The 23650-nt window shown below is 41.1% G+C and overlaps 2 protein-coding genes across 4 annotated transcripts in view; one reads left to right on the top strand and one right to left on the bottom strand.

Annotated features, from left to right (window-relative positions):
• The window catches only part of PDK1 (pyruvate dehydrogenase kinase 1), a 48190-nt gene extending 34059 nt beyond the window's left edge, over positions 1-14131 (top strand). The window contains exon 13 of the mRNA XM_014599406.3: positions 14045-14131. The gene's annotated coding sequence lies outside the window, so the exon portion shown is untranslated. The remainder of the gene's footprint in view (positions 1-14044) is intronic.
• The window catches only part of LOC102566101 (neurabin-1), an 88498-nt gene that overhangs the window by 3141 nt on the left and 61707 nt on the right, over positions 1-23650 (bottom strand). For 2 of the 3 annotated variants that reach the window (XM_019480269.2, XM_014599404.3), the window contains exons 14-18: positions 17360-17444; positions 14677-14748; positions 14013-14211; positions 6378-6494; positions 1280-1468 (exon numbers count right to left, since the gene is read on the bottom strand). In XM_019480269.2, the coding sequence (XP_019335814.1) occupies positions 1280-1468; positions 6378-6494; positions 14013-14211; positions 14677-14748; positions 17360-17444 (662 nt within the window). The remainder of the gene's footprint in view (positions 1-1279; positions 1469-6377; positions 6495-14012; positions 14212-14676; positions 14749-17359; positions 17445-23650) is intronic. The other variant, XM_014599405.3, reaches the window with a different exon arrangement.

Here is a 23650-nt window from a genome sequence, read left to right as displayed (position 1 = left end):
AGGCACCTGGGGGGGGGGGGAGGTACTTTAATTAGTGTAGCTCTGATACCTACGCTAATTAAAAGTGCCCGGAGTGTCATGTGTATCAGCGTCCCCAAGCTGAAAAATGGTAGTGGGGCACTTTGTACTAAAGGTCATCAAACCAGCTTTAGCTTAAAGCACCCTGCCACTATTTTTCAGCATGGGGATGCTGATACACATGATGTTGGAATCTGTGGGAGTGTGATAATTACCACACTCTAGCAGACTTTATTGAGTCTGCTCTGATGTGCTGTAACTACAGCACCATCGGAGCAGTCTACCTGCACATATGTAGGAGCCCTGGGACTGCCTATACACGTGCTCCTTGGTGTTCTGATTAGAATGCCTTGTAGCAGAATTAATCAATCACTTCCTGTTTTAATTAGAACACTCCAGAGTTGCTGCAGCATCAGCAAATGTGTGAGGGCTTAATACACATGATGCAGTGTTTTTGTTAAAGCGGCTTTCTGGAAACTGTTCTAATTAAAATGCATCTCCCCTGGAACGTGTATAGGCAGCCATAATTCTGGCTTCACTCTATCCAATATCCTAATTTAGTGTAACATCTTGCTAACCTAGAAAAAATAGTCTGCTGGCCTGAATGAAAAGCATACAAGTTGAAAACTATTTAGTAGCAAGAGATACAAAGTTACAGCTTTTGGAAGCAAAATAGCCATCTCAAAATAGCACCTGGATTATTTTCAGAGGTTTAAAGGCTAGGCATTGAGAGGCTTCTATAAAAAGGTAGATCCTTAAAAATACACTTCTCAAAAGAGTGGCCATATCTGAAAGTAGAAAAGGAATAAGGAACTGAACTTCCAAAAAAGAGGTAGAGATTTGGGTGGAAGTCAGATTTCTAGAATGAACTAGAGTCTGCTGTGTTACATACTTGAGTTACCTGCATCCTGTTGTGCTGACAGATATAGACAGTATACTAAGGGAATTGCCTTTTTTGGGCACCAGTTGCTTTCTTTGAGTTTTACTGCACTGCCATTGAGGAAATGTTTTATTTTGCTCTTTTATTCTGTCATAACTAATCCTTTTAATTTCAATATCCTTTAGTTTAATGCCATTCATTAAATGATCTTTGATTCTACATATTCTGCAGCTAAACCAAGAACACAGAAATAACTGTTATGCCCCTTAAAATGTTGCCAGTACTCAAATAAGGAAAAGCTAAGTTTCTTTATTTAAAAAAATGCATCTCTGAACTAGCAGTCAAGTAACAGACACTTTCAAAATTTAAAAAAGCACTTACCTTCAACTTATCACTGTCTAGCTGCATCAGCTGCTGCCCATCTATATTCATTGCTGTGAACTCTGAAATATATTGCTCCATGTTCATTCCCATCAACCAATGACATACTTGTTGTGTTGTCCACTCAGAAATGGGTCTACTCTGCCACTGATTTTGTTTCCCTGTTGTTGCAAATTCATCATCAAGTGCCTAACCAATCAAGAAAGTTACAGTGAATAATTTAAGATGATAAATATTTTCCCTCTTTGACCGTATAAATTTATAAACTTTTTGAGATAATAAAGTGCATATTTTTCAGTGCACTTTTATCAAACAAAAATCCAAAAGGAATAATTTATATGAAGAATAATTTATATGAAGAATTCTTAGCTTTAAAATTAACATTTCCTTGAAACTGTGTTTTGCAACAAGTTTTAACATTAAATAGTTCTTATAAAATCTTTCTAAATACTTTCTGTATTTCTATAAAACTTTAACATTTTCACTTGCATTTTGATGAGCAGACTTTGTAGTCGGTCCTCTTTAAATCCAAGACATTGTAAGAAATATAAAGTTATCACAACAACTCAGACAACAAAATTCACCACAAACATAAGCAGGACAAACATTTGTAAGACATTTTAGTTTGCCTCTGAGAAATTGAATTGTCATGAAACATCAGAACACTGGCTTAAATCCAGGCATTTTGTTGCCAAGCACTAAGCAACTTGCTCATTTAAGGGAGCACAATCCTGAGACAGAATGATAATTCTGCTTCTTCTATACTGTGCCTAAAAAGAATCATGTGGCAATTTGGCCATATTACATGGTAATTTGGGAGAATGCACAAACATCTAAGACAATGAGACTGACCAGCTTGCTCTCACTTGTAACCAAACAAGGAATTTTAAATGATTCAGTTCTAATAATGGGCACATCTACATGAGATGCTACAACAGCGTAGCATCAGCAGGCACAAACTGTGATGCCGACTCTACTGAGATGTGTCTAAAAATAAATGTGTGCTGCTGGGACTGCGCAATACTGATGGGCATGTGTAGACATGTCCAATAAGTTATAAATATATTCTGCACTGTAACTAATAACAGTTATTACTAAGTGGTAGTATATTTCTCAAAAGTCATATTTATTCTCTTACCTTGTCCTGCCACACCAGATTTTTATTTTTAATTTGCTAAGTAGCAGAGGCTATCTGATTCATACCAGGCCATGTGTTATTCCAGTGAAAATATACCTCAATTGCTCAAACAGCCTAATCAATTCTTGGCTTTAAATCCGGAAGTTTTCTTCAATTTCTGCTTAGCATCCAAGAGGAAAGCCTGCTATTACTGTTGAAGCAGTCTGTTACAGGGGTAGGCAACCCCTGGCACGTGCGCCAGAGCACAGCACACAAAGGCTTGGCATGTGTGCCTCAGGGCAGACTGGGGGAGCCACAAGGGCTGTGAGCAGCTGGGCTCCATGGCGGATGGCAGGGGCCTGCCCGGTGCCTGGGCTGGCTGTAGCAGGCAGCCAGGAGGCTGCAAGCAGCTGTGCTGGGGTCTGTGGAGCCAGCTCACTGCTGGTGAAGGCACATGCATGCCACAGGGCAGACAGCACTGCCACAAGGATAAGGCCTCTCATGGCTCCACTGCCATCCACACCTGGCACATCAACAATTACAGTTTGCCCAAAAACACTGCCAACCCCAGGTCTATTACTTCACTAAATAAAAAAATTCTCAGTCTACAGAGGAATCAGGAAGCTGTTTTAACCGTTTTTAAAAACACTATCTCTGGGAACTTGAAATCGGGATTTCTTGACCTGATGACGCAACTCAAAATAGGGATAGATCGGACTAAACCTTCAGAAGTCTGCGGTATTAAGAGATCAAAACAAAACTTTATTATAACTGTAGCTGAGGTTCATGGGGATTAAAACTCTGATTATAGTATTATGAAAATAGGGTAACCTGACACATTTACATTTTTGATCAGTGAACTGTATTAAAGACATGCCCATAAATGACTGTTACAAATCACCAACTTGGTTGACCCAAAAGCCATGTTGTAGTGTGTGTCCCATCTACTTAAAGTTCATTTCCCATATTCAGTCTTGCATGAGTACCTAGAGAGGCAAACCAGATCTGAGGGAAAAGCAATGAGGGCGTCTTTACACATACTCTGAGGGTGGGGAGGGGCACTAATTAAAGTTCCTGTAGCATCTTGTGTATTCAGTGTCCCATGCTTCAAAATGGCAGCGGAGTGCTTTAACTATAGGTTATTCAACAAGCTTTGGTTAAAGTGCCCCTGCCGCTATTTTGAAGGATGGGGATGCTGAATGCATGAGAGCACACTAATTAGGATGCTCCAGCAGACTCAATTAATCAAGTCTTCTCTGCATGTCTATAGGCACCTTGAGTCCTCGGAGGTGAAACAATGGTTTTTCAGCTCCTCAGTGGCTGACAGTTTTATTCTTCATACCATACCAACAGCTGCTAGCAGAGTGAAACACATAAGTCTGAAGTAAATCTTTCTGCCCTGGACCAAGTAGGGTAGATAATTCTATTAGCTCTCTCCAATAACAGCAAGAAAAAGATATGCTTCCAAAGCTAAACATCAAAATGCATTTAATATGGTCTAAAAACGGGAGATAAAGCAAATATATTATTTTTAGACTGCCTTTAAAACAATTATACTTTTGCCATTATAAGACATCAATACTTTAAAAGGTACAGGCCTCATTAATAAGGAGACTCAGACTCATTTACTGCAACAAGAGAGAGCAGACGGTTTTGAGCTGCCTAACTCTTAGGGAGGATCAGTGCTGTCTCCAAGCTGCTTTAACTTACACCTGATGGTAGCCATCCTCCAGACTAACCAGTCCACAAGTCAGGCCCACAGCATAATCCTCACCATCCCAAACTTCCTATATTGGGGGTAGTAGATGAGAGGTTACTGCAAGAATTTGGTCCCAAGGATTCTCAGCTGGCCAGACCCATCTGCTGTTCAGGACCCATTTTCTATTTGTTGCCAGAGGGCTGGTCTGTCTCATACACTGTAACTGATTTTTCACCTTAAATACTATTAACATGGCATACTGCAGTATGTAAAAAACTTATCAGCTTTATTATATACAATAACTTACAAAATTATCTCTCATACTTGAGACCTAATTTTTTGGTTCTACAAAATTCTTAGGCCCTTGGCACTGATGGGGTAGTTGCTTTCCTTTCAATTAAGAATGTATTTTTTAACTCCAATGGCCAGACTACATTTCAATTCTAAGATTGCTTTCTTTGGGCCTGTTAATTAGCTACATAATCTGGAAAGTAGTTTCAACAACTGAGTCCTTACTATAAAAGTCTGAAGAGGCAACCTTGCAAAGAGGGGTGCTATCCTTGCATGTTTTTAACTTTTAGGCTTTGCTTCCCACATAAGGAAAGCAAAACATGGTTGGAGAGAATTAAAGCCCATTATTAGTAAAAGTAAGGCAGGAGACTGATAGAATACAGACTTTTTGTAATTTAATAGAAGATTTACACTACAGGTGATGCATGTCACTAAGAGAAAGTAGACAGAATGTCCTCTTTAAGAATCCCCATTCTCCTAAATTCGCTTAGCATAATACCAGAATGAGTAATAACACCTTAAAAAAATTCTAACCACCATGCCATTTTGAATTGCTATTGCCATGCAAGTGTTTGACTGATACCACAATAATTGCTTGGATTCTGCTCAGTTAAAGGCATTCCCATACAAATGCAGTGTCACAGAAGAGGGCCCATGAACACCGCAATTCTCAACTGACTGCTCTCCAAGTGTCATCCCTCTTTTACCTAAGCTTAATGGACACAATCAACTGAGGTATGCCTAGAGCTGTAAAATGCAGTCAGGCACTGGCCATTTTTTAAAATAAAAAAACCCACATTCATTTTTATAGCTTAAGGACCTTAACTGAACATCTCCTTTTTATAGGTAGGAGCAGGTATGTGCTGGCTCCTCCTGTGACTAGCTCTCCTCCAGTGAGTGATGTATGAAAAACATTTCTACCTGCAGAAAAAGACAAATGCTGATTCAGACATCAGAACCAAGAGAAGTTTGTGACAATCTGGGAGAACTGTTCTCCCTTAAGACTCTGGAAAGTGATTAAGGCTAGAAAGCCTAAAATTTCCAGAGACAGAAGACAAGGCTAGATGTATCTATCAGCTGATAGCAGAGGCCCCATTCATTGCAGCAGATTAGAAAGCACCTAAACTGGGGAAACGTGAAAGTACCTAAACATGTTGTGCAGCACACTAGCTCATTCTGGAAGCTCAACATTCAGTGCTGGCTTCCCTATGATTAAGTGTCACTCAAGAACTCAGCAATACATCCTATTCAGATCTCCGTATTTCTGAGAGAATATTTCCTGTTTTCTCCCCTTTCCCAAGCTGATGGGGAGTTATGTAATATCAGAGACCAGTGACCTGTTAACACTTTCTTTCAAATGTAATCATTATTTGTTGAGCCATCTTACTGAAAGATGATGAGGTATAGTTTTTGTAACTGTTCCGTTCTTTTACCTTCATTTTATAAAATGCCAATGACAAGGGAACATTTAGTCTAAGATCTCAGCTGAAGGCAAAGGAGGTTAGAGTTTTGCGAGCAGAAAGAACTTTGGCTCTCTCACGTACATATACCAGGAAATGTTTTATTTTAAGGATTAAATATCACTACACCAGTAACTACTTATCTAATATGAAAAATATATTTTTAAATGCACACTGGTGTGAGAAGAACTGAAAAATGCTGCAAAGTCCATCTATCTGTTCAGTTTATGTGTGTCTTTCTTTTATATCACTTTCTTAATTTCTGAAACTCCCAACTGCAATTTTATTGCATAGCACTCATCCCAATTTTTAACATATAAAACTGTAGATCATGAAGCAAAGACTAAAATACCTCTTTACGATAGGAGTCCTTAGTTAAATAACTATTTCAATGTTAAATCTCATTATAAAAAAACAGTAAGATACTGGAGTCATTGATCAATTTAATATTAAACAAAGCGTGTTCTATTAGACATACTGTGGTATGAATGGCAACACCAACAAGACACATATACACACTTTGAAACTCACCTCATCTGAAGAGAAGATTAAAGTGTGTGAACGCCCTGACAGATTTGGTTCTGTCACTAACCCTGATAGATCACAACTGGGCCTGCTATGGTATGAATCATCTATGACAATTCTACTCTGCAAACAAGTGGAAATAATAAATAATGTTTTATTAACTTACCCCCTTGGACAGCAGAACACAAGGAGACATTTTAGCACCCTTGATTCTTTGTAAAAAAATATAAAAATATGCTCACTGTATCAAAAATATGACTTGTTTTTATTGAACTTGAAAATGCTCAAATATGACAACAGCACTGAAGTCACAGCTGCAGTAATACTACCTTTATGTAGATAGCCATACATTAACACTTAAGTGAAAAATAAGCCAAGTCGGTATTTGGAAAGGATATTCCAAAGGAACAGTCAGATCCAGCAGGAAGGGGTACAGATCTAGTTAGGAAAATTATTCTTTCTGAATTTGTACTAAACTGAAATCACAACCTAGGAATGTGCGACTCTGTTTTTATGTACTTAAGTGGTAGGGATGGAGGCATACTATAAGCAAAGTCCTGACCACTATGGTCATTAATGTTCCCATAGCACTAAAGTAGCTCAAATAGTGGGGAGAAATTTTCATTTTGGTAGCTATTCTCTTGTCTTAAACTGGTGTGTGCATTGCTTTGTATTATTACACAGTTTCCTCATTTAACTAACGAGGTGCCTGTATTTCCATGAGCAGAGTACAGTTTGAATTACTCCTATATGCAACATGCTATATAAATCTATACTATCAGCAAGAGGAAGGAGAGATAGCAAGGGAGCTGCCACCCCTTTCCAAATTTCAGTCAAGACAGGTATACACTGTAGAAAGCTCTGTGCTGAATTGAACACCTTATATTAGACAATGTAAGGTAAATAATTTCCCAAGAGCACTCGCAATGCATTTACTCTGCACACATTTTTCTAATAGCCTCCAAAGAAGTAAATTTAAGCAGACATAAGTACTTCCAGTGAATGATTATTACTAGTTTCTGTACCATGAATGACTACTCAATATTCCTTTACTCTTGTAAGGTAATAACATAAGCAATGTAAAATATTTACTAAATATTTAGCAGCACAAAGACATAGCATATCCATGGTGTTACTGCAGTTTATCAGGAAAGTACTTTCATTTGTGTGTCTTCAAAAGTAGCTAAGATGCTAGTTTCAAATTTAGCCACAGCCACTGACCTCAGACAAACAGCTTGGACCTCAGGACACATACAATCATTCCATGCCTACTAGTAGAAATCACAAGCATACAAGCTTTAATTCAAATTTCTTCCAGGGGAAACTTGCTTGTTCCAGGAGATCTTCCAGGTCTCAACCTAGAAGAGCTCCCTTGGGAGAGTTTCTTTTACAAGAACAAATGCTTGTATAGTCCCCTCCTGGTCTGGTCCAGAAAGGGAGAGGCAGGGACTGCCCACAGCTTAAGGCTTTGCTGCTCTCCTTTGCTCCTGGATGAGTCTAGGAGGGGAGGGGAAAAGCAGGGCAATGCTCCCTGGCCTCGGGGGTATTTGCCCTGCTATTCCCTCTTCTCCAGGAGGAAACTTGCTTGACCAAGTCACTTCCTTTTCTGACTTTTGCCACTGATCACCATCATGTTATTTATCAAATTAAAACTCCAAATATTTATTGTCAAAGCTTCTTGTCAACTAACTACCTTATAAGGATGCTATACAATAAACATGTAGTTATGATTTATGCATCCTAACATAAGGTTCCAGAATAAACTGATTTTTAAAGACACGGTTCTTTCGCTTGTGGCGTCAAAGGACTGAATCAAGTTTGCTTGGGTATCCTGTGTTTTTATACCTCACCATGTTTGGATTTTTAATTTTTTTTCTTAACTTTTACCTTAACTCTAAATATCCTGGAAGTATAATGCCTGTTTGGGAATAATTAATTAAATAAAACTGATATGCACTTTCAACTTCAATGCCATTTCTTTAACATACTTGTCATCTCACTTGGGTTTTCCTGCTGTCTCCTTTGGGGGTTACTTTTTAAATCTGTCTGTATTCCCAGGATGGTGGTAAGCTTACTATCAGCTCAGATCTCTAGTGTTTCAACTTATTTTAGACTTCATGAAACCCTTCCAGATGCATCAAATGTAACCTGGAATTGTTCTTAGTCTTATCCTTTCAGCCACACCTTTTTAACTAAGACAATTGACAAAACACTTAGGAACCTGGACAAACTTAAAATTTGGGATTTTTTTTTCTTCGAGCCAGCAAATCAGCTGCACCTTCCTCATGCTTCTTGTAATGGGAAATGATTCACTAGCAGGATTAAACAAAGACAGCCAAGGAAAAGCCACACATTAGTCACACTAGTAAAGAATGGTGGGAAGTATTAGAACAAAAACATACCCAGTAATGTCAGTCTCTCTACCAGTTGTAGCTGGTTTTTTTAATTGGAATATAAAACACAACTTTCTGTTCAGGTGCAGCCATGCTTATTGTTCTCTTAAGAATTAGTGGAGTAGCATAAACTGTGGTGAAAGATGCTTTCTAATTCATGAATTCTTAAAAAAGGCCTGTGAGGTAAACTTTCTTTGTTCAAGAAAATCAGCAACTTTTCTTGAGTGAAAGCTTTATGTAACACAACAGCCTAATTGTGTCTAGTTCCCAAACTGAAAAAGCATATATTTTGAATTTAGTTTGTTAAGCCGTCTTAAATTATGATGTGTGTAATATGAAATCATTAAAATGTTATTAATCATATATTCCTGTACAGGAACTTTCGAAAGTCCCAACAGAATGAAGGTCACTTTGTGCTGGATTCAGCACAAATACATACCAGCAGTAAACATTTCTGCTTTAATCATGGAGACAAACTGATTTTTTATGCTTTACTACCTACAAATAATTAAGGCAGATGTATTCAAACATTCAACAGAAAAGGGGAAAAAATTCTCTCCAAAGAATAAAAATGACTAAAGTTTAGGGAAGTTCATTCAGTGTAAATGTTCAGAAAGAGTTCTACAAGAGGTCTGGGGTGGTTAAATACCCTTTCAGATTAATCCTCATGGAATGTAAGAGCTAATAAAATATTAATCCATAAATATGTGGCACCACAATATTTTTCATAGCAGCACAATTCTGCGGAGAAGTCATCTTGGAAATGCTTGTGCTTGGACAGAAGCTTAAGAAACAGCTTAAGAAAGTACTTACAAAAAAACGATATGAGACCATCATTATCTAGAAACATGAAGTATGTGACTGGTATATGCCTAGTTTGACTTATAACAAAGGATTGTAAATCAAGAGATATCAGTAAAAATAACCTTGAGTCATTTGTCCATACTTTGACTTCTTTGTCAAAAACCTTATTACTTTAGTGCAGTGTTTACAGAGTCAGGGCACCTCTCCATAACTTTTCAGAATTTGGTAGCACATTGCCTCAGCTTACCTCAGTGGTACTCAACCAGGGTGCTGTCACCACCATAGCCAGGTAGGACTGCTCCAGGCACCCTGTGTGGAGCCAGACAGAAGGATTGCAGCAGGAATGCCCACTCCTGCCTGCATTAGGTTTCTCTGATAAACCCAAGCAGATAGGAAAGCTGGCTCCTCCTGGGAAGAGGCAGCAAAGGCAGTCCCACCTGGCAGCTGCAGTGGCCCAGCAGCCTGGAGAAACAGCTGACGTCAGGTGGAATTTTTCCATGTGCCTCTTTCTGTTCCCACAAGGAGTGTGCAAGTCTGGACCAGGAAGGGCTGTATCAGGAGCATCTGTTTCTGGTTTCCTTAAGTTTACTGGACATTTCTAAAGCAGGCAGGAGCTTGCTGCACCCTTGCTGATCTGGCTTTACACATGGCGCACAGGTTAGTTTCACCTGGCCGTGGCAGTGGCACCAGTGCTGCAGCATCCCTGAAAGGCTCTTGATGCACCCCAGTTGAAAACCACTGATCTAGTGCAGGGGTCAACAATCTAGGGCCCATGGGCTAGATCCAACCTGTGGCAACTCAGAGAATCTCCAGCATGCTCCAGCCAGTGGTGGAGAAAATCTCCAGCCATCTCTAGCATGCGCCAGGCACAGCAACATGCGGCCTGCCAAGCCATTTTCTGTGGCTCACGGTGCTGCGATGGGAAACGAAAGTAAATACTGTTTACTTTCGTTCCCACCCCTTGTCCCTCCCCCGGCCCCTCAGCAGCTTCCTAATGGCTGCTGAAGGGTTGGGGAAGGGACAAGGTTCCCACACGTACCGCGTCAGCTTGACGTTGCCGACGCAGTGTGTGTGGGAAGAGGAGTAGCCATGTGCCACTCGGGACAGGATAAGCCCAGCTGAAGCAGCAGGGGGCTCAGCTGCACTTTCCCCCTACCTGCGCTGGTCAGTCCCAAGCGGCACACGGCTCCCCCGCCGCCTCTGCTGGCTGGTGCCGACCTGGGCAGGTCTGTCTCATCTGGAGCAGCACGCAGCTGAAGCCAGATTCCCATGTGCTGCTGGGGCCGGGAGGAGCCCGGCCGGGTCAGCACCAGCTAGCAGAAGCAGTGGCGGAGCCGGGTGCCGCTTGGGACTGACCGGTGCAGGCAGGGGGAAAATGCAGCTGAGCCCCTGCCGCTCAGGGCTCGTCCTGTCCCCAGGGGCACACGGCTCCGCTGCTACTTCTGTTGGCTGGTGCAGACCCGGCTGGGCTCCTTCCATCCCCGGCAGCTCATGGGAAGCCGGCTTCAGCCGCATGCTGCTCCGGATGGGATTGACCCAGCCGGGTCAGCACCTGCCAGGAAAAGCGGCATGCAGCTGAAGCTGACCACCCACATGCTACTGGGAATGGGAGGAGCCTGGCTGGGTCAGCACTGGCCAGCAGAAGCGGTGGCGGAGCCATATGCTGCTCGGGACGGGATGAGCCCGGCTGGAGCGGCAGGGGCTCAGCTGCATTTTCCCCCTGCCTGCTCCCGTCAGTCCCAAGCAGCACACGGCTCTGCTGCCACTTCTGCTGGCTGGTGCTAACCCGGCCGGGCTCCTCCCATCCCCAGTAGCATGTGGGAAGCCAGCTTCAGCTGCATGCTGCTCCGGATGGGACAGACCCGCCTGGGTCAGCACCAGCCAGCAGAAGTGGCAGCGGAGCCGTGTGCCGCTTGGGACTGACCAGCGCAGGTAGGGGGAAAGTGCAGCTGAGCCCCTGCTCCTCTAACTGGGCTCATCCTGAGGTTCATTTCATGTTTGTAAAATGCTTGGAGAGCCCCACATAGATGCACTTCATAGAAATGCAAAATATATTTTGACTTATTTGGCTGGCACCTTGGGCTGAGATTTTCAACGCTGAGTCAAAAGGCCAACTTCCATTAAAATGAATGGGATTTAGAGGGCTCCACATCTTTTATGACAACTTTGTAATATGCCTATCTACCCCTTTTTGCAAATCTCAGCCATAGTTTGGAAGCTCAGCCAAAGAACATAAGAGCTTCTGAACATAGCATAAAAACTGCCATGCTTGGTCAGCCCCATGGTCCATCGAGCTCAATATCATGTCCCGAACAGTGGCAGAGGTGAATGCTATAGAGGGAGAGTTTTGAAGTAGTTATTTAGACCCATTTCATTGTCACTTCCTGCAACTTCACTGGTGTCAAAGGTCATGTGACATCACTTCCTGAAGTGATACCACTTCCTGTGAGGTCTTTGAATATGGCTCTCTGGCCCACTGGGTGATAAAAAGTTCGTGATCCGGCCCCACATTCAAAAAGGTTGGACACCCCTGATTTAGTATACTCCATATACTGCAGCAGGGGAGGCATCCCTAGAGTCCTAGCATTTGCCTTTTTCTAGCTCTTTCCTTTGCAGCATCTGCTTATGGCTAGAGTGTCTAGATGCAGCAGGGCTTGGGTGGCTAAAGGTTGCCCACCACAGCTCTAGGGCAATATTTACAGTCAACTACAAGCTAAAGAAGACAATTTGATTAACTGCATGAATCAATAGTTGCAATATCCTCATAAAGCTAAAGGCGCAGCCCAGAAACTACTGCAATGCTATATACCTGACCTGGGACTGTCACAGGATCTGGAATCCCACAGAGCTGCAATCAACATACCAATGGCTTTTAGATTCAAAATTAGCCTCCCACCACTCTGAAATGCAACTAGGCAGACAAGTAGCCAGAGACTATTATCACATGTTTGGTGATGCTGCTGGTTTCAAGGCTAAAGAAAATGGCTGGCTCTTTTCTGCTCCAAGAAAAGAGGAGCACACAAACCCATGGCTGGCATGTTCGGTCAACAAAAATTAACTGAAAGCTGAAAGTGCTAATCAACTGGGGAGAAATGGTATGAAGTGATGGAAAAAATAGAGTCAGTTAGTGAGCTGGGATAAGACACAGGGGCTTCCTACATACTGAGCTCCTTGCTCCCCTGCCCCTCCACCCATACGCAGGGACTTAAGGAAGGGCACTTGATATTTGAAAACTTGTCCAAAATGCTCTCCCAAATATACAATTAGTCCAATAAAAAGATATCACAAAAAATCCTTTGTTCTCATACATTTCTTGGATCATCATGACTACACAACTTTCCAAAACTATTGTATTTGCAAACTCCTGGACAATTTTTAATGCATTTTAACTATACTTTAGTGAAGTTAGCGACTGGAAATGAAGAAAATCAGTACCGTGTTATCAGCCAACTCTAGAGTATCAGTGACAAACCCAGACTCTATTATGGGACTACAACATGTTCTATATGCACTATATATCCCTAGATGAAATGCTGTATAGGAGAATGTGAAAGCCTATTTTATATGGACTGAACACAAAAAGATAAGTATGGGAATTAAAACTGAGCTTTGTTTACAAACAGGCAAGTTTAGTGTAATTTAAAGGTTAGTCTTAACCATACATCTGCTTCTCAACATATTTATATAGCCAATGTTATTTTAAAAGATATTGCTTTCACTTTAGACTTTAAAGTAAAAAGCTGTAAATGAAGAAAGACACAATTACTTAAAGATAATGAATTTAAGTTTCCCTTAATTCTAACAACATTCAAATAATTTAGATTGTAAAATGGAAACTTGAAAGTATTAACTTGAATTATGAAGCCTAATTTTATACTCTGAATTGCAAAGCTTTTTATAACTCCCTGGATTGTTAGCAGAGGCTTGCAGTTTGAAAAGTTTACATGTTATCAAGTTCTTTTTTCCGTATTTGGAAGTTCAATCAAAACTTATGATTTTATTTTCCCTTTTGAAACATACTTTTTGGTATCCGCTATACTTCCTCTCCCCTCATGTTAAAGTCAACAAAAACATTATTTTGTTTTGATTCCTTTTTTTTTGCACCAGCCTGAACTATGTAACCAGCAAAAATATATACTCTTTATGGAACTGAATTTCTGCTAAATTCACTAAGGAAATACCAGATAAGATACTGCTCCTCTATAAGACCCATTGAATTCCTTTGCAACTATAAGATATTTAGATTTCAAAAAGAATACTCCTTGACTTTCTTGTTTTATATTGTTCAAATTTTGAGTCACAACTACTTAGCATCCTGCAACAGTCTATAGCTTACTCCATGTATTAATGATCAAGATTCTAAGTATTTAGACTTTGGATCCTGAAAATGTAAAGAGATAATTAACCTAAGCATTCAAAATATAGCTTATTTATATACATTTACCTTGCTTTTGTTTTTCTCTTGACCCTGTTCAGATACATTGTCTTGCCCACTCTGTGCAAAGTGAAGACCACTACCAGAAACCTGAGGCTCTTTATGACTGTCTCCAAACCAAGAGAAAGGCATGCAAGTGGGAACAGGTGAATCTGAATCTGATGCAGACAGATTGTTGCCAGAGTCCTCCAACAACTCCCGGGACCCTCTGAAATAAATAAATGCATTGGTAATTGTGCCATAGGAACTTACTATGTATATTTCAGGGCATGCTGACATTTTAAAAATTAAAATTTATATTCACTTACCAAAATGCATACGAGAACTCTTATGTGTCACGTATTAAAAGATCTTTTAAAAGCTCATTGTAAATGTTTTAGCACCTTTTTGCAGCAACTACAAGAAGCTACTCCTAACATGGGTGTCCTAGATGCAATACAATTTTACATTTATGAACTGAAAAGAAGATACAGACTTCATGTGAATAGGTTTAAACTGACTGCTGTTTCATGAGCACAGAAACGTATTGAAATCTTCATTTTTGCAATATTTCATTATCGTTGTACTGACATCTATGTGTTTCCTATGGTCAGAAAGCAATGTCTACTTCAAGAAAATATTATTTTTTTTTTTTAGTAATTTTGAGAATGTAATATAATTTTTTAAAAAATACCTGCTATCCAGAGAACCCCTCAGATTTTCCTTTTCTTGTTTCTTGCCTTTACCACCAGATTTCCGTAAACCTCTGAATTGAAGAAAAATGCAACTTTCAAACAAATTCTACATTTGAGTGCCATGTTAAATTCTATAAATATCATGTATATCAAAATATGTTAAATATTTGTTATACATTTAATTCATATAACAATTATAAAAAGGCTTGATCTTTAAAACACTATATAGAGTGGAACACAATTTTGCAGACATTTCCTTTTATGTAAGGCATGCTATTATTCACATTTCCTTAAGAAATGAGGAAAGTTACTTAAAAAAGCTTCAATAGGACTGCATATGCTACAAATATATATGTTAACTTCCAGCCTAAAGCAGCTAACTGCTTGATATATACAAACACATGTATAAAAACCCCTTCAGCAAAAACAGATTACAATATGGGGAGGGGCCAGCATAGAGAAAACTGGTTAAAGAAATTAAAACAATTTTGGAACTCTGTGGTGGTAATCTCTTTCCCCCCTGCCAACTTCCACAGAAACATTTATTCACACTGTTTCCATATGAAAACGTCCCAGACACTTGCCAATACATGCCAAATCCTGAAAAATCCAACACAACTAATGTTTGGCACATACCCAATGCTGCTCTCAGACTCAGGCATGCTTATGGTGCATGCTCAGCAGGGCACTAATAGCAAGGACATTACATTTCCCCAGCTTTTGGCAAATGCAAGTGGATGTGTGAGTGGACATTGTTTACTTTCAGTAGCACTTCCCAGAATAGCTTTGGCAGTGTACACATCCCCACATGTATAGAGTAACTTGCATTTAAAAAAAATGCCCACACTCATTTGTTTTGCTATGCTCTCCAGTCAATCTGTCTCAAACATGTCTCCTACTGTTCTGGAGAGGTGGCCCTACTTCGAATCCTCTCTCTCATGTGCCAAGAGAGGTGTAGAGCATATAGTAAATTTCAGCCACTCTTCTCCCTGGCTTCGCTGCTACTACAGTATTGCTTAGCAAAACAGCTCAGTGGTCTCCACTTTTGTTTTTTTCACTATACTCAATTTTTACATCTTCTAACTAGGTCTAAGATGCAACTCCCTGCTCTACTGTTGCCTTCCTGGGAAGAATAATGCAGAAGGCAAGTACAGTGATCAAATTCCAGCCTAGTTAAAACAACAACAAACAAAACAAATAAAAAAAAGACAAAAAAACCAACCCAAAACTCATTGAACAGAATGCCAACAGAAATGAGCACTAGGTTTCTTGCTCCTGGAACATGTTAAATTCCATAGTAAAAGTGCATGCATACATGCTAGCACAGACACCTATGCATCTCTAGACAAATTCATTATTGCAGAGCCAAAGTTTTGAATACATATCATCAATAAGAGTGAAATAAATCACAGGGATGACATCTCAAAAAGAAGCACGATAAAGGCCAAGAAATTTCCAGATGAAATTCCCTACCTGGTCAAGTAGGGAACTATACAGTTAGGGCATCCAAGAAAACAGAATGTGGCTCTGCAATGCTGCCATGCAATATAATCTTATGACTCAGGCACTTTAGTGTATACAGCCCTAGATTAGGTTGAATTTAATTTTAAATAAATATTTAAAAACAAAGCATCCCTCCCTCATTCTCCTGTGCCACAATAAAATAGGAAAAATGAAGCCACTATGTTTGCCAGGTAGCTTATGCCCTTGATTTAACAGATTTCATAGACATTAGGGCTGGAAGGGACCTCATGAGATCACTAGGTCCAGCCCCTGCCCAAGGGGCAGGAAGTCAGCTGGAGTCAGATCACCCCAGCAAGATAAGCATCCAAGTATAGGGGTGATCTGACCCCAGATGACTTCCTGCTCCTTGGGCAGGGGGCTGGGCCCGATGATCTTGCAAGGTCCCTTCCAGTCGTAATGTCTATGAAATCTATGAAAATCAAGGGCATATGCTACCTAGCAAACATAGCAGCTTCATTTTCTTATTTTATCCCATAGCACCTGTTCTGAAAGACAAGGCTTTGAAAAAACATCTTTCTGGCTTTTTAAGAACAACAACTTCTAGTTACAAAGATTAATAGTACAATAGTAATCATTACTCCTAAAAAATCTTCAAATACATATAACTTGGACATAATATTTTACTGAGTTTGAAGTACTATCCAGATCTATAATACTAAGTTTGAAGTATTATTCAGATCTACAATACTAAGAACATTTAGGAGCATCTGGAAGCATATACTAATGTTTATTAAGCTTAATATTCAAGATGAGTTAATTGAAATTATTGAATTTACTTGTAACTTCTCAAAAAATGACAATATAAAACTCAAAGAGTATGCAATGTAATTTGAAGAGATTTGTTGTATTTTACTCAATCTCACGGAATTCAGCTAATACCTCCCTCTATATAAACGCATGGAGGCAAAGTATAGAATATGCTGTCCCAAAACTATAATACATATTTGTATGCTCATATGTTTGTTTGTTTAGTAATTCTATCATGATTAAACCTGACAGAGCAGTCAATGACCAGTGAGGATTAATAGTAGAATGATAGCTCAATGAATTTGAAGGGATGAAGAGGGGAATACCAGAAATGCAGAGGAAAACATCATAATCACATTTTAAAGACATTTACTTCTGCACCAGCACATGCACACACACAAAAAATCTCACCCAAAGTCTGGAAATCTTCTTTTGGACTTCCCAGAAGTTGTACCTTCACTTGCTTCTACTGTCTTATCTTCATTTCTCCTTTCATCTGTGTATGAAAAAAGCAGAAATTAAGCAAACTTTAACTACCTACTAAAGGTATTTGTAAACTTTAATATTTGTAACTCTGTGTTGTTAAAATGCATGTTCATCTTAACCACAAAGATTTAAAAATAACCTGATGCTCGACTTCCTGGTCTTTGAATTCACATGCACCATACCTCTGTGGGGCAGAGCTGTACTGCTACCCATTGCATCCACAGGTGGCAAATAATGGGATGACCTTCAGGGAAGGTAAGCTGTGAGATAAGCAGGGGTAACTCTGACTAATAAGCAGTCATGGACCAAGCAGCAGCAGCACCACCAGGATGTGGTGAGGACAGCAGATGGCAATGGTTTCCCTCCTGAAAAGCCACACATATACTTTGATGGTGCTGTGACATGGCAAGCACAGGTCACCACTATAAATAAATCTGCCCAGGCCCCAGCCATATGTCTACAAGTCCTGAACAGCAGAGCAGGCAGAAGATAACAGAATCTCAACAGGTGTGAAGGTGGATAAAGGCTGCGGTGGAACAAGATCCCAGGTGTTTTAGTTTCCTTGCTATTGGATCAAGGTCCTATTCTGTCAAGAGTTGTGTGAAAGCTGATGTGTCAAGACCTCTTCCACCAGTACCTCAATAAAAAAAAGTCATGGACAGGTGTCTTCCATGAAAACAGCTTTTCGAGCACATTCCTCAAGCCCTTTGGTGACCAGTTAATGGCAACAGGAGCAGGATTGTAAGTTCTGGAATTTCCTAGTTGTGAACTGGCATGAAGGTGGCAGTTACAAGAAGTTAATCTAGTACTTAGACAAGACAGGAGTGCAATTCAGCAGCTGTAACTGTGACTGAGCAGCCCTCTTCAGGATCTCCTCTGTTTACCCCAGATGGGGAGGGGGCTAGAAAAGGTGCCCTAAACATAGCCTGTCTAATACAGTATTCTGCATTTCTTCCTGACTAGATAACTGCACCCAGTGGAATCACCTTTACTGTGGTCAAAAAAACCAATAAAGACACAGCATCATTTTGGGGACCTGGAACAATAGAACCCTCATGGACAACCCAAATAGTAAATGCCCAGAGTGCCACGCTGCAATCATGGCCCAAGAACTCAGGCAATACAATATGGATGTAGCTGCACTGAGCAAGACACAGCAAGTAGGAGATGGACAGCTCACAGAACTTGGAGGCAGCTATACCTTCCTCTGGAAGGGTAAAGAGAAAGGAGAATGCTGACTTCACAGAGTTGGCTTTACCATTAAGAATGAACTCGTAAACTAACTCAATGAATTCTCTATTGAAATTGAGTGCCTCATGACTCGGTCTTAAAATGGCAAGGAGCCAACATGCCATTGTCATCAGCACGTATGGCCCGACTCTTGGTGCTGCCGATGAAACCCAGGAAGAATTCTATGCCAATCTTGACCAAGTCTTTTCTGACGCTCTGGAAGGAGATGCACTTATTTTTTTTGTCGATTTCAATACCAGAGTCAGAAGGGGCTCTAACCTCTGAAACAAAACCATCGGCAAGGAAGGAGTAGGAAAAGTTAACTCTAATGGCATCCTCCTCGTAAACAAATGTGTGGAAAACAGGCTAACCATCACCAACACCCTGTTCTGCCCGAAAAATAGGCACAAGACATTATGGCAACACCCATGATCTAAGCATTGGCATCTAATTGACTACGCCATTGTCCATGCCCAGGATCACAAAGATGTCTGTATCACCCAAGCTATGCTAGGAGCTGTTGACTGCTGAACTGATCGCCTATTCGTTTGCTTGGTGATGTCACTCAAACTGGCTCCCAAACAACTACTGCAGCAGAAGCAATACCAATGGAAGATCAATGTTGAAGGACTCAAGGACCCAAGCAAGCAAGACTTCTTCCACCAGTACCTCAATGAAAAAATGGTGAATTCCAATCAGCAGTGGGAGAATGTCAGCAGCATGTGGGGTGCCCTCAAGGCCACCATCATCAGCACCTGTGAAGAGACACTTGGGCTCCCTAACAGGAAACTTCAAAACTGGTTTGATGAAAATGAGCAGGAGATCCAAGAGTTAATCAATCGCAAGCACAAGGCCTTTTGTGCTTGGCAAAACACCACCAATTCCAAGCAAAAGAAATTGTATCTCCAACAAGCCAAGGTAGAGGTCCAAAGGAGAATCCGTGATATGAAGAACAAACAGTGGGAAGACAAGGCTAAGAAGATTCAACATCTTCATAGAATCACAGAAGTAGGGTTGGAAGGGACCTTGTAGATCTTCAAGTCTGACCCCCTGCCTGGGCAGGAGGGAAACTGGGCTCAAGTGACCCCAGCCAGGTAGGCATCGAGCCGCTTCTTAAAGACCCCCAGGGTAGGAGCCAGCACCACTTCCCTTGGAAGTTGGTTCCAGATCCTAGCCGCCCTACCTGTGAAGTAGTTCCTACGGATGTCTAATCTAAACCTACTCTCTAACAACTTGTGGCCGTTATTCCTTGTTATCCCGGGGGGCGCTAGGGGAAACAAGGTCTCCCCCAAACCCGTCTGGTCCCCCCTAGTGAGTTTATAGATGGTCACAAGGTCCCCCCTCAGCCTTCTCTTGTGAAGGCTAAACAGGTTCAGGTCCTGTAGCCTCTCATTGTAGGGTCTGCCCTGCTGTCCCCGGATCATGCGTGTGGCCCTCCTCTGAACCCTCTCAGTGTTGTCCACATCTCTCTTGAAGTGGGGTGCCCAGAACTGGATACAGTACTCCAGCTGTGGCCTGACCAGTGTTGTGTAGAGGGGGAGGATCACCTCTTTGGCCCTACTTGAGATGCACCTGCGGATGCACGATAGGGTCCGGTTAGCCCTGCCAACCGTGACCTTGCGTTGTCGGCCCATGTTCATCTTGGAGTCAATGATGACTCCAAGATCCCTTTCTGCCTCCGTGCTCTCAAGAAGGGCGTTTCCTATCTTAAAAGTGTGTTGCCGGTTACTACTGCCCAAGTGCAGCACCCTGCACTTGTCCGTATTGAAACGCATCCTGTTTTTGTTAGCCCACCCTTGCAACCTATCTTGCTGACATGCATGTGGTTTCTTCGGTGCCACCAAAGCCAGCTATGGGCTGAGCACTCAGGGACCAACCCCCTTGAGACCTAAGGATGGAGGAGACCTGATCAAGGAAAGGGGAGCCATCAATGGCTGATAGGAGATTGAGAAGGTCTTCAAAATGTGAGACTGTTGTTGGTGAGAGTGTTCTCAACTCCATCCTGCAACACCCAGTCAGAGACGATCTTGGAATCCCTCCAATCCTTGACGAGGAAAGCCATCAAGCAGCTGAAGAACAAAGTATCTGGAGCGGATGGAATCCCCATGGAAATCTTCAAACAGGGAGGAGAGGAGCTCACATCACAGCTTCATGCCCTCATCATAAGGATCTGGAATGATGAGGAAATCCCAGACAACCTCAGGTACACCACGATTATGACAACTTTCAAGAAAGGAGACAAGTTTGACCATGGAAACTACAGAGAGGTCATCTTATTGACCTCCACAGGAAAGATCATTGTGAGAACCCTCCTGAACTGTCTCCTTCCACTTGCTGAGGAGCTCCTCCCAGAATCTCGTGTGGGTTTAGGATATCAAGAGGAGCAACTGACATGATCTTCACACCTCACCAGCTGCAGGAAATATATCAGGAAAAACACAAGCCTGTCTACATGGTCTTTTTGACTTTACAGAAGCTTTTGACTGTGTCAGTTAAGAAGTGTTATGGGGGATCCTTCTGAAGTACAGATAACCACCAAAATTTGTCACAATTCTCTGCCTGCTCCATGATGGTATATGAGTGGCAGTTCTCAGTAATGGATCTATCACAGATCCCTTTGAGGTTAAAATGGAAGTTAAACAAGGCTGCGTCATCACTCTACTCTTCTCAATTTCCCTTGCCATGATGTTACATCTGACCACCAACAAGCTTCCAGCTGGAGTGAAGCTCAACTTCTGAATGGATTGGTAAGCTGTTTAAACTCAGCTGACTCCAAGCCAAAACCAAGACCATCCTGACCTCAATCATTGAGCTCCAGTACGCTGCTGATGCTGTAGTGTGCGTTTATTCGGAAGCAAGCCTTCCAGGGAATCACTGACATCTTTACTGAGGCATACAAGAAAGCGGGACTAACGCTTAACATTCAGAAGATTAATGTCCTCCACCAACAAGTTCCTAATGAACAGTCTCCAGCTCCAGTAATCCAGATCCACAGTAAGACTCTGGAGAACATTATTTCTCATATCTCGGAAGCCTTCTCTTGCAGAAGGCTGACACTGATGAAGAAATCCAATGCTGCCTCAAATGTACAAGTGCAGCCTTTGGATGCCTGGAGAAATGGGTGTTTGAAGATCACAACATCAGATCCAAAACCAAGCTCATGTTTTATTAAGCAGTCACGATCCCCACCTTGCTGTACAGAGCTGAGATATGGACAATGTACAGGAGACACATAAAGTAGTTGGAGAAGTACCAGCAATACTGCCTGCAGAAGACCCTCAGAATTTTGTGGGAAGACAGACGCATCAATGTTAGCAACCTCTTGCAAGCAAACCCCGTTAGTATTGAGGCGATGACCATCTGACATCAACTTTGGTGGGCCAGCCACATCACCTGGATGTTTGACTCCAGACTCCCAAAGCAAGTTTTATCCTTCCAGATCAGCCAAAGCATACGCTCAAGAGGAGGTCAGATAAAGTGCTTCAGGGACTTCCTCGAGGCCAACTTAAAAAAAAAATGCAACAATGTCAACTCATGGGAGACTACTGCCCAGGACTGCACCAAATGGAGGTAGAGTCTGCTGTAGGAATCTTGGTACTTTGAAACCTCATGACAACAACAGGAGAGAGAAAAGCAGGAGTGGCAGAAACAGTGTGTTGCAGACCAGATAAAGAATCCAGCCACCCACCCCGCACGGAAACGCGTGTCCTATCTGCAGCAGAGTCTGTCAATCCTGAACAGGCCTCATCAGCCATCTTTGGACACGCAGATAAAAAAAATCATCCTCGACTCTGAGGGATTGTTGAAGACTTGTAAGAAATAGATGACTGGAATTAATTTCATGAAAGAGAAAGATCTTTTACCTTCCAGTTGTAAAAGAACAGAGTTGTGAATAATAGTATGGCTTTACTGGATATAAAGCTCTAGATTTCTTTTACTTTGTATCAAAATACTGGGTAAGTACAAAAAATTTATCCTAATACATATACCATCACAAAAACAATAGTATAAACCTGAGATTTAAGCCACAATTACAATAATCCAGATTTAAGATCACCTTACTATCTCCTCTTGTTTGCTACCCCCCAAGCTATTTTTACTTGCCTTTTTGCTCAGATATTTTAATTGGGGTTTTAATTACAAAAAATGGAGAACACCATAAGCACTCAGATTACTGGGAAAATTATGAAGCAATATGGGCTGACCATAGAAAAGAGCAATTTATTGTGTTGTATTGAATATACTCTCACAAAAATCTCTCATAACATTTCCCCATCTTTCTCGCTTTGCTATACCCCATTTGTCATCTACAAGTAGCACTTCCAAAAGATAATTTCTTACTATAATTTTACAAAATCTTACTCTAATGTGGCTAAAAAAAAAAAAAGGGAGGAGAAGGAGGCTTCAGAAGCCATACAATTTTTTGGCTCCTAAATCTTAAGCTTCAAAATTAACTTTATATGGACAATCCACAAGTTAATATGCAAGCAGAGAAACCACTACTAGAGGTGCTAACAGCAGCAAACATCAGTAAAGCATTTTGGAAGATATTTTTAAATTTATAAGAGCATTCCCTACAGAGGATATGATCATTTGGGTAGGATTTAATGCTTTGTTAATGAACTAATGAGAGGGAGATTTTTTTGTAGGATGAACGTTGCTTTTGAGTTTATTTTACTTTTTATGGTATATGTTTTTGTGAGGAAATTCACTCTTTGTGAGCAAACTGTTGTAAGAAAATAAAACAACTTTAATTGAAGTGCTTTTTTGATGCAAGAACGATTTAGGGTTGACTGGTATTTACTATAAAGGTTAAATTTATATAGGAACTCCCATACAAAGATTAGAGTACTGGTCCAGTTAGTTTAGCACCCTGTCTACAATAAGAGGGCACATTTACATGTGCTCCGGGGGGGGGGGGGGGGGGGGGAGTGGGAGTGTTTTAATTAGAGTGGATCCAAGAGCTGTTTGACAAGCTTTAGTTCA

Source organism: Alligator mississippiensis, chromosome 4 (genome assembly GCF_030867095.1).
Source record: "Alligator mississippiensis isolate rAllMis1 chromosome 4, rAllMis1, whole genome shotgun sequence".
Classification (NCBI taxonomy): Eukaryota; Metazoa; Chordata; order Crocodylia; family Alligatoridae; genus Alligator; species Alligator mississippiensis.
The sequence above is the reverse complement of the archived record's forward strand: the minus strand, read 5'-3'. Positions and strand labels throughout refer to the sequence as shown.